Here is a 13,540-nt window from a genome sequence, read left to right as displayed (position 1 = left end):
ACATTCTGTCCTTAACCACGCACACAAAAACACACACATACACACAGACGCCCACACAAACCCTTTCTTCAGAGGCCACATTTGAGTTGGGCATTATTTTTGACAAATACTGTGTGAGATCTCTGAAACAGTGTCTCCCGAGTTGAGAGAATAGAATCAGCTTCTCAGAGAAGAGCTCCATTCACGCTGAGCCAAATCTGCTTGTGCAGTTATTTGTATACAAGTGCCCTCAATGTTGGTGGGAATTTGGAATGAAGCACTGAAAACAGCATTTTAACCCAGGGAGAATAATCCTTGAAATCTCTGTGGTAATTCAATTTCAGCAGTGGTTGGACCACCCAGGAGCCACTGGAAGCATGGTGCATTTCAAGGTCTGCCTATTTTTTCAACAATTTTCTCTTTGAAACTTTAAACTCTTCAGTCAGCACAATGTCAAAATGATCAGCAGACATAGGCAATTTTCTAGTCCAGCACCTTGAGATACAGTAAAAATTTGAAGAATAAATTACATATGAAAGGCAGTTGGTTGGGATTGAACTGTGACTGATGGTATAGGAATAGCACCAGATTTTATAGCATTCTGTCATTCTAAAACTGGCCATCAAGTGAAGTAACTTAGGAATGGAAAACCAAACACTGTATGTTCCAACTGATGTGTGGGAGCTAAGCTATGAGGATGCAGAGGCATAAGAATGATGCAATGACCTTTGGGGACTTGGGGAAAGAGTAGAGGGGGAGGGATACAAGACTACAAATATGGTGCAGTCGATACTGCTCAGGTGATGGGTGCACCAAAGTCTCCCAAATTACCACTAAAGAACTTACTCAGGTAACCAAATACCACCTGTACCCCAATAACTTATGGAAAAGTCAAAAAAATTTTAGAACTGGCCATCACATTAGCTTTTATGCATTATTTTTGGGATGATGTTATATGTTATGGAACTTTCACATGCCAGGAAGATTTATGTTTATGAAACACATTATGCCCACCCTTCCCTATCTGTGCTTATGCAACATTCTTTTCTCATACATTTAATCTAGCTTTATATGGATTATTTGTAGGAAAATCAAGCCTCCAGAAAAGGGCAACTTATTCAGAAGGAAAGCATGGACACCATTAAACACGCAAGTCAGCTTGTAGAGCAAGCCCATGACATGAGGGATAAAATCCAAGGTAAATATATTCTCTTCTGGTTCAGTTTAATATCAAGGAAACACTCATGTTATTAACAACAGTAGACACAATGGCTACTGTTCAGTGTTTGCTGTGTGCCAGGAACTTGTTGGTACAGTATTATGGGTTTAAACTTGTATAAGGTCTTTATTTCAAGTTTGTTTATCTGGGATTTCTGAGCGCTCATCCCTACTTACTATGTTTTGATGTTCGAGGATCAATGTATAAAATCATTCCCTTTTTAGGCATTCCTCAGAATACCCCTTCTGACAGAGGAGACTGCATGCTATGGTGTCTCTAAAATGCAAGAGTTGAGTAGGAGTCACAGATTGTTCCCAGTTATTTGCAGAAAACAACATTGCCTTTAGAATGCCAGTAAACTGTCAGTTGACCCAAATCATCACAAGCTGTTTCTATGATGGGCTTTCCCAAAGGCCAATCGGGCAACATGCTTGGGCTCCCAACCCAGAAGAAAAGGAAGGCGGGGGACTGTGGGAGATTTCTTTGTCCTAAAGCATTGTGAATGATTGTACCTTCCCTCTTGGAGGTTTGCTTAATTTGTGCTCTCACTTCCAATAAACGCAGGATAATCTTGAAGACTATTTTAATAGTGCACTAATGGCTGGACTGCAATTTACCAGCAAAAAACAGCAGACTTCATCTGTTATAGGATAAAGAAGATTTCCTTGGGTGAGAGTTTGCTAAGATCCAGTATCTGCATTTCCATAGTTTTTATTACACTATATATTAAGGGCTGGATGACAATACCAAGTGCATCCCAGGGCACAGTGGCAGTAAAGGGACCCACAGTGGAAGATTCATGTCTTTATACTGGGGCATATTCCATGCAAAGGGATATAGAAAAGATTAATCATTTGTCGTGTTTCCTTTGATGCCTATAATGAACAATAAAAACAAATGACATGCAATCCAAACACTCCTCACTCACATCCTCTCTCATAGCTCATTTTTTTGCATTTCCTGACAAAATATTCTTTTTCTATAGCATTTAGAGTTACTATTGATTTGTTCAAAAAGTAAGATTGAACCTGGAAGAAAACATGACCTTATCCAACTAAGAAATAAATGCCTCTTTAGGCAGCAAATGCCAGGACCCTAGTAAGCTATTCAGAGAAAATAATTCACCTTTGCTATTGTAACCCATGTTTTGATTCAAAAGTGTTTCATTTGCAAAGGATCTGAACCCTCTTATTTGATCCTTTAAGCATGGGAAAAGATGAAAAAAATACAAGGGAAATGTAAATGGGAAACAATAACTTCTATCAGTTTTTAAATTTTTAATATAATGTATGAATAGTCTCCAAAGACCAAAGGCAAAAATACTGTTGCCTGTATTTCCCTTTTCTAATCTATACTGCAAGTAGCTAAACTAAAACAAGCCAAAATTGTAAATATAAGACTTGCATCAAAATGCCAAAGAATTCAGCATCGCAAGTGCTAGAGCTGAGGAAAAAAATTTTCATTTAGTTTGTTTCACAGGTTAATATTTTAGACTTTACTTGAAGAGTGGATGTTTCATCCCTTTATGTAATTCTGGAATGCTGTGCACCAATTATATGTCATTCCTTATTCCCAGCCATCTCTAAAATAACCGCTGGTGACCTTCAAACTATTATCTACATAAAATACAACCCCTTATCCTGGTATGATTTATGTGACACCAATGTTTGTTTACCCATCAGGTCTGGCCAACCACATAGATCATAGTAAACCACAGACACGCAATTTCATTTATGCCAGGAAGATAAAATGCTTCCTCCTGGAGCTGCAGTAGAACAAGGTGACAATTACATACCTTTCTTCTCATCATATGTAGTAGGAATGAGGGATTCAAAGAAGTATTTCAGTCTGCTAATATTTAGACAGGTCACCTAATCCCTTTGAGCCTCAGTGGTCCCTCCAGTTCTAAAATTCTCCACCCGACTTATGGAAGTAGGGTGAAAATGACCCAGAGTGGTCACACTCTAAAAGGCAAACAGCAACTGCCAAAAAATAACTATGAATGAGCCAAAGCTCACATCATATTATAACAAACCCCCATTTTATATTTAGCCTGTGAAATAATTTGAAGGACTCATTTGGACAGCTAGCAATATGCTCTCATTTTGGCTTAAAGCTTTGATCAAATCTTTGTCTAAAATACAATTAATAACTCCTACATATTAATAATCTCACCCATGACAGGAGTGATCACTAAGCATTTTCTCTAAGTTAAATATGTTATATAAAAGGCTGATCAAAGACTGTAGATTTGGATGCCTTGAGTATCAAGTTACAGTATTTCATGCTGAATATTAGCATTCTCGAATCACTGTGGAAACCAAATGAGGATGAAAGCCAAGCAGGTTTTGCATTAGCCAGTTCCCATTCTGAAGACTCCACATAGGAAGCAGAGAAGAGTGGTTTCCTCGTGTCTTTCTCCTTCGTGGATTAGGTGATGAGCTTCCATGCTCGCTGCGATTCACAGCATGAACACTAGCAGCACGCTGCCTTTGAATAAGTCTCTCTTTCCATTTCAGGATCTGCCCTGTCCTTTGCCCACAGCCCTCGCTCCCTTGCATTTCTAGTGCCCGATCATCTCTCCCTGCTGCCTTGTTTCACCATGTTTTTCCTTTCAGAGATCAACAACAAGATGCTCTATTATGGGGAAGAGCATGAACTTAGCCCCAAGGAAATCTCTGAGAAGCTGGTGTTGGCCCAGAAGATGCTTGAGGAGATTAGACGCCGTCAACCATTTTTCACCCAACGGGAGCTTGTCGATGAGGAGGCAGATGAGGCTCACGAACGTAGGTGTATTCCTCTCGTAGCTGACCCAGCACATGTTTGCCCTCTTTGTGGGTCCAAGAGCAGACGGTAAACCTAGGGCAACATATAGTCAAAGCAACCAATTTCCTGTGTTCAGAGCTATTTAGAATCTACTTGTGGCCACAGGGAATCATTCAGGACAACTTGACTTTATAACCAAGATTTTTAGATTCAGGCCCAACTTTGAGCCCCTGAAAACAGCTGAGATGCCATAAGGAATCTATAGCATTTGGTGAAAACGTATAAAACAGTAGAAGGAAGGCTAAAGGAAACCAATTCCCAGAACTACAGTAAGAGAAATTTTATTGAGAAGGCAGGAATGCTACAAGCCCAGAAATATTCATGCTGTGAAGACCATGAATGACTTTAGTATCTTTTAGCCTCCAGTGGAAATTTAACATTTCCTTTAGCGATGAGTATAGGCACCAAACCACAGTAATATTATTGAATCTATCACTTGATCACTGTATCAGTTATCAATTACTATTATAACAAGCCACCCCAGGCCGGGCACTGTGGCTCACCCCTGTAATCCCAGCACTTTGGGAAGCCAAGGCAGGTGGATCACAAGGTCAGGAGTTTGAGACCAGCCTGGCCAATGAGGTGAAACCCCACCTCTACTAAAAATACAAAAAATAGCTGGGTGTGGTGGCATGCATCTGTAGTCCCAGCTACTCAGGAGGCTGAGGCAGGAGAATTGCTTGAACCTGGGAGGTGGAGGTTGCAGTGAGCCGAGATCACACCCCTGCACTCCAGCCTGATGACAGAGTGAGACTCCGTCTCAAAACAAAACTAAACTAAAGCCACCACAAACTTATTCATTTAAAACAATAACCATTTATTGCTCCTGCTTTCATGAGTTGGCAATTCAGGCTGGACTCAACCTGGACAGCTCATCTCTGCTCCATGTGACATATATTGGCTGAGCTCACTCAGATGTCTGGGGCTGGCTGTGAAGGCTGGGCCTCTCCCTCCATGTGAGGTCTTCACTCAACAAGGTTAGTCCAGGTTATTCACATAACAGCAGCTTTAAGAGAGCAAGAATGAAAAGCACATGGTCTCTTAAAGCAAGGCTTGGAGCTCAGCAATGTCACATCCATTTTACTGATCAAGACCAGCCCAGACTCAAGAAGTAGAGAGATAGACTCCACTCTTGATTGGAAGAGCTGCAAACAATTGGTTTAACCTACACACTCAGTGAGAGAAATCACAGATTTGCGTATTATATTTTAGCTGCTGCTGTCTCATAACACTGTTTAAATTCACCAAAAACTCAAAATTATGGTAGCTATTAGATCCACCTTTAGATCTTGTTAGTTAAGGGATTAGTAAAGAAGCATATACATTATTATATTACCAGTTTGGTTTTTAAATATATTAGTCTCCTTTTAAGTTCTATATATTTTATTTTATGCATTTTAGAACACACTGTGAGAAGCAGTCTGAAGGCTTCATTCAATTACAAAGGGACTAGTGACACAAAAACGATTAAAGGGCAGTAGGTCGTTTTCCTACAACTGTCACTATCAACTTCTGCTAACCATTATTGTGGATACTGTAGAGAGACATTATTGACATACAGGTTCATTATGGTGGCAAATGTGTAAAGTCTTAGAAATAATAAGAACCAAAGAAGAATCTCAGGCCCCAGTTCTGAGTCAGACTCAGAAAGGCTAGAGCTCTGATGTCAGTCACTGCCAGATGTTTCCAAGCTCATCGCCTACCGTGGAATTTAACAAGGCTGCCCTGGAGAGGTGGGACCAATGACATCTCCCACTCGGCCTCCTTCCACCTAGAATGCATTTTCCAACACTTTCTATACTCAGCCAGGAACTTTTGTGTTCTGCTTACAGTGATGGAAGAAAATCTCAACAAGACAAACTAATATTCCCTGAAGAAAACAGAAATTAAGGCACATATTCAATGCATGTGTCTTTGAGCAGAGAATAAAGACACATGCGAAGTTTAAGTACATCATCTCATTGCCATTTAATCTTTTTTCCACCAAAATCATGGTTTGGATTTGACCTAGTAGAGCTAACTAAAAACGGTTGCCTAGAAAAACTATAGAAAATGAGTGGTTATGCACATCATTTTGCCTTATTACTGACGAGTTTGGTTATTTTTAATAGTAAAAACCTTACTATAGCCAAGTCCCCTTTACAGAGTAAAATTATTAATATTCTGGATAATAATAAGCATAGTATAATGACATGGTTTTCACAAAAAGCACAACTTCTGTGGGAAAACTAATCAAACCCTTCTTTCAACTGACTGTTATCCAGGGGCTCCCAAACCCTAAAAACTAGGATTTTTTTTTACTTCAAATCTAAAAGGTGGAGGAGCTATCTTTATGAACAATAGCTTCAATCCCCATTGCTAAAGAAGGCATGGCCTGAAAATTTTCCAACTTTGCAAAATACTGGGAGGAATGGGAGCAAACAGGAGAAAGCCACACTGAGCCTCTGTCTCCAATTCTTCCCAGTGCTGAGCCAGGCTGAGAGCTGGCAGCGGCTGCACAATGAGACCCGCACTCTGTTTCCTGTCGTCCTGGAGCAGCTGGACGACTACAATGCTAAGTTGTCAGATCTCCAGGAAGCACTTGACCAGGCCCTTAACCACGTCAGGGATGCCGAAGACATGAACAGGGCCACAGCAGCCAGGCAGCGGGACCACGAGGTACAGTGGACACTCACCATCAATGCATTTCAGCATCAGCAGTGTGATGGTACACCAAGAAGGGGCAGTTGATATAAATTTTTTAAAAATATTGGTATATTTAAATACTTATATTTTAAAATATTGGTGTATTTTTTGCTGCCATAAATTACTAACATGTGTGTTCCTAAAATCAACTTGAAACTAGGATAATTGTCTAGTTCTTGCTTTGATAAGAATGCAGTAGTTCTGGTGCTTGTATCCATGTGTATGGATCTGTTGTTCTTGCAAGTGGGTAAGCAACGCATAGCTTTTTTTACACTGAGAGCACTAGAAGGCCAAAGCATCTCAAAACCGTGTGTTCTGGGTATGTGTAATTTTTGGAAAGGCACGATAAGCAAATCTCACAGTCTGGCTGGTCAGCAGCTGCAGGGATAAGGAGACTAATTGCCAAGGCCATGCAAATGCAAAGAGGAAGGTGAGGAAGATTCCCAGGCGTGACCATAGCTTACACAGATAGTCATCTCATGGGGCCAGACTTGGTGCATGCCCACACCTACAGAGCTGAGAACTGGTAGCGGTCACGTGTCTGCTTCAAGCAATGCGTGTATTCACAGCCACCAGCATCAAGAGGGGTCATCTTTTGATAGGATGACACATGCATGTTCAAACATACTTTAAAAGATTAGGGAGAAAAGAATACTGTGAACAAATACAAACCAATTATGAGCAAATTCATGAATTCAGTTATGTATTGTTGTGGTCGGCAAAAGCCACTTCAACTAGGCTCTCTAGCCCGATTTTCAGTCATCATTGCCCCTTAGTAAGAATCCTTGTAAAATTTCTTAAATAAAAGTGAATTACACTCATCAGCACTATTTGCTAATGCGAGCAAATCCCTAGCCAGTATTTTTTAGAATAATACGGTTGGGATAGCATTTTTGTTGTTAAATGAATGCATGATTATCTTATTGTTTCAAGGTAGTCGCTGGGACTCGCCTTACCCTTGAAGTGTCCCCCTTTCCCTCCTCCACATCCAGTCAACCACAGGTTCCTCCCAGGTTTACTATGTGACAGGTTTTAGCTCTCTTCTTTCTTTTCCATTCCTCTACAACTTCTCTAGCTCTGACTTTCGTTGTTTCTCTACCAAAACAGTCTCCCCTTCTCTCTCCTCCATCCTTGCTTCCTTCCAAGCCATCCTCTCCACCCTGCCAGAGCGGCTCACCTTCGTCACAGTCTGACCGCAACTACGTGTGCCCATCCATCCTTTCATTTCTCCTCATCACTTCTAACAGTGCTTTTGACACTGCAACTTGTGAGTCATTTCGCGGGTTACAGAATAAGTTTCATGGGTTGTAACCAGCAGTTTTTTTTTTTTAAGAGATAGATAAAAGAAAATGAAATCAAGGGAATAGAAAATATCAAAGTGTGACACATATAGCAAGGTATGGTTTCCTCGCAGTTCTGCCTTACATATGTGTACCAGGTTGCAACGTATAATTCATTGTTAACCTCTGAAAGACACTATCCTATAGGATAGCCTATGCTCTTTCACATGGCATTCGGGACTCCCTCTGATTTGACCCTACCAGCCTCCTCAGCCTCACCTCTTATTCTCTGCCTCACACATTCTGTTCAGGCAATATCACACTACCAGTAATCCCACTTGCCTGGAATGGAGACCACTTTTTCTTTTCGACTCATCTGGCTAACCTCACTCATCCTTTAAGTCTTACCTCAGGCACCACTTTCTCCAGAAGACCCAACCTATACTCCAATCCCATCACATGTTTTGCACAGCTCTGTTTCTGAATTGTGATCATTTGCTAATGAATCTGTCTTCCCCATTGAACTCAGGGCTCCAAAAAATAAGGAATCGTGTCTCCTTTGTCTTTGAATCATGGAGCATTTAGCACAATGCCTGACACAAAGTAACAACTCAGTAAAAAATGTGTTGATGTAATGAAAACCTTAAGGACTTTCCAATTTGAGGATCCTGTAGTTTTGTCAGACTGTGCCCAAGTTTATTGAAGATGCATTTTCAGTGCTAAGTAATATAAATAATGAGTGATTCTTCCCATCCTGAAAGATTTAAGCCCATACCCGAAGCCTGCAGGATAACGCTATTCTATTCCCAAGAGAAAATTTAGAGCATTTAAGTGAGACGGAAACAACACTGCAACCTCATGCAACAATTCCCAGGGTTCACCAATGAAGACCCAGAACTATGTTCAGTCCTGCAAGCCCTGAAATGAGAAGTGGACCTGCCAACCCAGACCGGTCCTGGTAGGACAAGGGCAAGCACTGGCCTGCAGGAGACCCCAGCCAGACTACAGCTGTGCCCTTAGCCACAGGGAGTGATGTTTACTGCTGAGAAAAAAGCAAGACCTATTATTAATACTACCGATAGTAGTAAACTGTATTTGGTTCTCATTTTAGATTGTGAGTTCTCGATCTCAGCCAAGTGCTTTGTCTTCTACATAGCTTTGTGCTAGAGAACACGTATTTTGTGTGTTAACATGTTCGGTTCTCTTTTGATTTATTTTAAGGAATAGATCTTATCTCCAAAGTCCTTTGTAAATTTTATAATCAGGAAGGGTAGCACACAGTCAGTGAACTGAGAACCAAAGTGTCTGCATAAGCACAAACTAGCTGATTTGCTGGTGGTTGGTAAATGTCAGGGTGTGTGCAGGGCACAGTGGACTTTGTAAATGTAACAAGCAGGAGGACAGTGTTGCCTATATGAAGAGACTTGAGTTCTAAAAGTGAATGATTGCCAAAATAGGTTTTAAATAAACTTACACAGTTTGTTTTTAAACTTCATGCATGTGGCTACCAAAAATTTGGCATTTTTGATTCAGACAAATGGTAGTGCTCATTTTCACTTTACCAAACAGACCCTTCTACTGCGTACAAATGAACAGCATGAGCAAGATTTCAGGAAGGGAACAGCATAGCGTTGAGGAATTTGAAAGTCCTGCTCCCTCTCGGTTCTCCTTCCTCTTCCTGACCTTTGGATCTGGCATTAGCCACAGTTGCACCCCTTTTGCCCCCATCTCCGCCCTCAGTGACTTCACCCAATCTCACTGCTTCAGTCCTTAAAAGGGATTTATCTGTGGATCTGCATCCTTATTCAAAACTGAGCCCCACAGGACAACTTTCATATTTGTGTCTGTTTGCGGGAATAGCCACATGGATTAGCCTTGCTATTACCTGCTGAAAATCAAACCTTTTTTCCTCCCATTTCTCTTCCTATTTTCTTATTCTTTCTCATTCTTGTCCAGGGTTCTCTCCCCTCCAAGTCCCCAGGCTCTAAGTCAGCCCCTCCTGCTCTGGGGTTCTGTGAGCAGTGATTTCTCCAGTCCTTTGTGTCTCACTTGTATATATTTTGGTCTGCCCCCTGCCTAGGCTCCTGGCTTCTCTCCCCTTGAGATTACTGCCAGATTCGATTTCAAGGTATCCCTCTAAATATATAGAAACTATATAATCAACCTTCATCAAATGCCTTCAGTGGCTTCCTACTTAAGAAAGGTAAATTCTTGCCGGGCGCGGTGGCTCAAGCCTGTAATCCCAGCACTTTGGGAGGCCGAGACGGGCGGATCACGAGGTCAGGAGATCGAGAGACGATCCCGGCTAACACGGTGAAACCCCGTCTCTACTAAAAAATACAAAAAAAATAGCCGGGCGAGGTGGCGGGCCCCTGTAGTCCCAGCTACTCGGGAGGCTGAGGCAGGAGAATGGCGTAAACCCGGGAGGCGGAGCTTGCAGTGAGCTGAGATCCGGCCACTGCACTCCAGCCTGGGTGACAGAGCAAGACTCCGTCTCAAAAAAAAAAAAAAAAAAGAAAGGTAAATTCTTAGCCACCCATGGTCTGAGTCCACCTACTGCTCCAGTGGTATTTCTTGACTTTCCTACAGACTCTGCCTCTTAGCCACTGGAGACCATGCACATTTTCTTCTTATTGCTTTTGCTCATGGTATCTCCTTCGCTCATCTCTCTCATCCATGAGTAATTCTGTCTAGCCAGGTTAAGTGTCTCTCTCCGTAGAGTGCCTCACCTACTCACTCGAGTCCAGTGGTTCCTACATTGCTGCAGTCTTATATCTTTTTGAGAATTCAGTGAAAACTATGGAACATGTGCGTGCACAGACACACACAGACACACACGCACACACGCACATATCCCTGCCATGAGAAAAATGTGCACTTGTTCACACGTATAAGACTGACAGGCAAGTTCAGGTAGTCTACCTTAACCCCAGATTAAGAATGCTGGCTCGGTGGCTCACGCCTGTAATCCCTGCACTTTGGGAGGCCAAGACAGGTGGATCACCTGAGGTCAGGAGTTCGAGATCAGCCTGGTCAACATGGTGAAACCCTGCCTCTACCAAGAATACAAAAATTAGCCGGGCATGGTGGCGGGCACCTCTAGTCTCAGTTATTTGGGAGGCTGAGACAGGAGAATTACTTGAACCCAGGAGGCAGAGGTTGCAGTGGGCTGAGATCGTGCCATTGCACTCTAGCCTGATTGACAGAGTGAAACTCCACCTCAAAAAAAAAAGAACTCTAGCTGCCAGAAGGAGTTCCTCCTTCCTCTCTACTGGTGCAGTCATTGGTTGTACCACTGGAATGATCACCAGGCTTCATCACATTCAGCATATATTCTTCTATGTTCCTGTCTAGGAGTCACTTTTAATTGCTCAATGCATAACTCTGTGTGTGTGTGTGTGTGTGTGTGTGTGTGTGTGTGTGTGTGTGATGGTATGCATCTAGTCTAATACCCCTAGACTGTGAGCATCCAAGGGTGGCACTCCTGCCTCACACAAATTATATCTTCCTAGCACCAAACACGATAACTTGCATTTGCTACATTTGTTGATGAACAGATGGATGGACAAATGCTTGTAGCACTCTCAAGTAATACAGATTTGATTTATGTACGCTGGTTCTTCATGATTACAAATACTCTTATTTATTTCGTATTAACTTGGACTTCTAAATTACTAAACCCTACTTTTACCATTCTTTTGCAAACTTTTGCATATTTAAATATCATGAACTTTTAATTCTTTCCAACAAAATTTAAAATCCAATGTTTTATTTGTAGTCTTTCTTACGACAAAGAGATTTGAATGGATCTGACCTTACTGGAATTTGACTCTGTGTTTTAGAAAACAAACTTCAGTGGGTTTGTTGTTGTTGTTGTTGATGTTTTGAGACACAGTCTTACTCTGTCACCCAGGCTGGAGTACAGTGTCACAATCTTAGCTCACCACAACCTCTGCCTCCTGGGTTCAAGCAATTCTGTGGCCTCAGCCTCCCGAGTAACTGGGATTACAGGCGTGCGCCACCACATCCGGCCCAAATTTAGTGTTTTAATTTTACATTTCACTATTACACCTATAGCATGGGCTAGAAAAGAATAACCCCCAAATTTCAGTTCTCATACAAAACCAAAAAAGTACCCACAGAGCTTAATCATTTTGACGTGTGCCAATAGTAGCCATACAACTAGCAATTACATTATTTTGTCATCTTACTTCTAACCCCAAAGGGTAACAGAATGATTAAAATCTTATCAGATGAACATGAGATAGTATATTTTACAAGTAAGTAAACTACTCCTTCAAAAGCACTGTTTGGGGATTATTAATTATATACTGAAGCTTTAGCTTCCCGGGACTGTTTTTTCTTTTTGTTTTTTGGTTTTTGGTGATTTTTTTTTTTTTGACCATGGAACTTTTTCTATATTTTGCATATGTGATATGCACAGTGAAGCATACTGAATAGTGACAATTACGTCATTTTCATAGTTATCAGTTTTCAACATTTTACTTTGTTCAAGCTGACCACTTTTCTGTGGAAATACCTTTATTTGTTTCAAAGCTAATTTTATTCATTTCTGTCTAATGCTATATATGGTCAATGGGAGAAATTCATTAACTTGAAGCATATTGTTTTTCATCTACTGCAAATAAGCTTATATACAGTGCTATTAGCACACAGTTTTGAAGTTTGTCTCTGACTTCAGGATGTTAGTAGTGTTCTCCCGCAGTCACTCAGAGAGAACTTACAGAAGGGGTAAAGAACACTGTAAAAGGAAAACAGTTCTGTAAGAGGTAAATAATACCAACCTTTTTTCAACTCCCTTCTTTTACATACTTTAATACACACATTTTACAATATTGCTTTTGTCCACAGCTGTATAACTCCCAGTCTTTGTAAAGATAAGAATAATTGATCTCAGATAGTCACACTGTATTAGGCTTGATGGATATTCAGGGGAAATTGATTCTTTTAAAATGTTCTTGCATTAAGAGGATGTTCAAATGTGATTCTTTTCTGTCTCTAGATCTACATCTACCCCATAGCAACATATTTGGAGAAGATGGGTTCCATTCTTCCTTTTCACGAAGTCAGGAAAGGCTGCAGGGAGTAAGAAAGGACATCAAGATGAACTTAAAAAGTTTTAAAGTATTTCCTTCTCTATCTAGGCTTCTATAATTATTTCTATGATATCCTAGATTTCACCATAATGTATATTTCAACTCTAACTTAAGTCACTGTTTCTAAGGTAACTTCAACTCATTTTTCACTCAACTTGTAAAATGAGTCTTTTACTTTTCCCTCCTAAAGTTTCTTTCTATGTTTCTTTCAAACGCTAAACTCACTGGAAGCTCCATAATATTTCTTCAGAATCAGTGTCCCTGCTTCTAGAACCTAAAAGTGAAGGTAGAAATTAAAGTACTCATCAAGACGTGTATTAATATTTACTTTCCCTTCTCAAAACATCTGAGCATTTACAATAAAGAGCTCTGAGTGGTATGAAGCAAGATTACAATTTGATGCTTTAATAGTAGGGCCACTTTTAATTTTTAAA

At 40.8% G+C, this 13,540-nt stretch overlaps 1 protein-coding gene across 5 annotated transcripts in view; it reads left to right on the top strand.

The window, feature by feature from the left end:
- The window catches only part of LAMA4 (laminin subunit alpha 4), a 149,172-nt gene that overhangs the window by 75,920 nt on the left and 59,712 nt on the right, over positions 1–13,540 (top strand). For all 5 annotated transcript variants that reach the window (XR_012433362.1, XM_065543230.1, XM_005551624.4 and 2 more), the window contains 3 exons: positions 1,066–1,177; positions 3,817–3,984; positions 6,489–6,682. Coding sequence is in view for 4 of the 5 variants with exons in the window: in XM_065543230.1 (XP_065399302.1) it covers positions 1,066–1,177; positions 3,817–3,984; positions 6,489–6,682 (474 nt within the window). In the remaining variant the exon portion in view is untranslated. The remainder of the gene's footprint in view (positions 1–1,065; positions 1,178–3,816; positions 3,985–6,488; positions 6,683–13,540) is intronic.

The sequence above is a fragment of the Macaca fascicularis genome, chromosome 4, assembly GCF_037993035.2.
Source record: "Macaca fascicularis isolate 582-1 chromosome 4, T2T-MFA8v1.1".
In the NCBI taxonomy this organism is placed as follows: Eukaryota; Metazoa; Chordata; class Mammalia; order Primates; family Cercopithecidae; genus Macaca; species Macaca fascicularis.
This window is presented reverse-complemented; position numbering and strand designations above follow the sequence as displayed.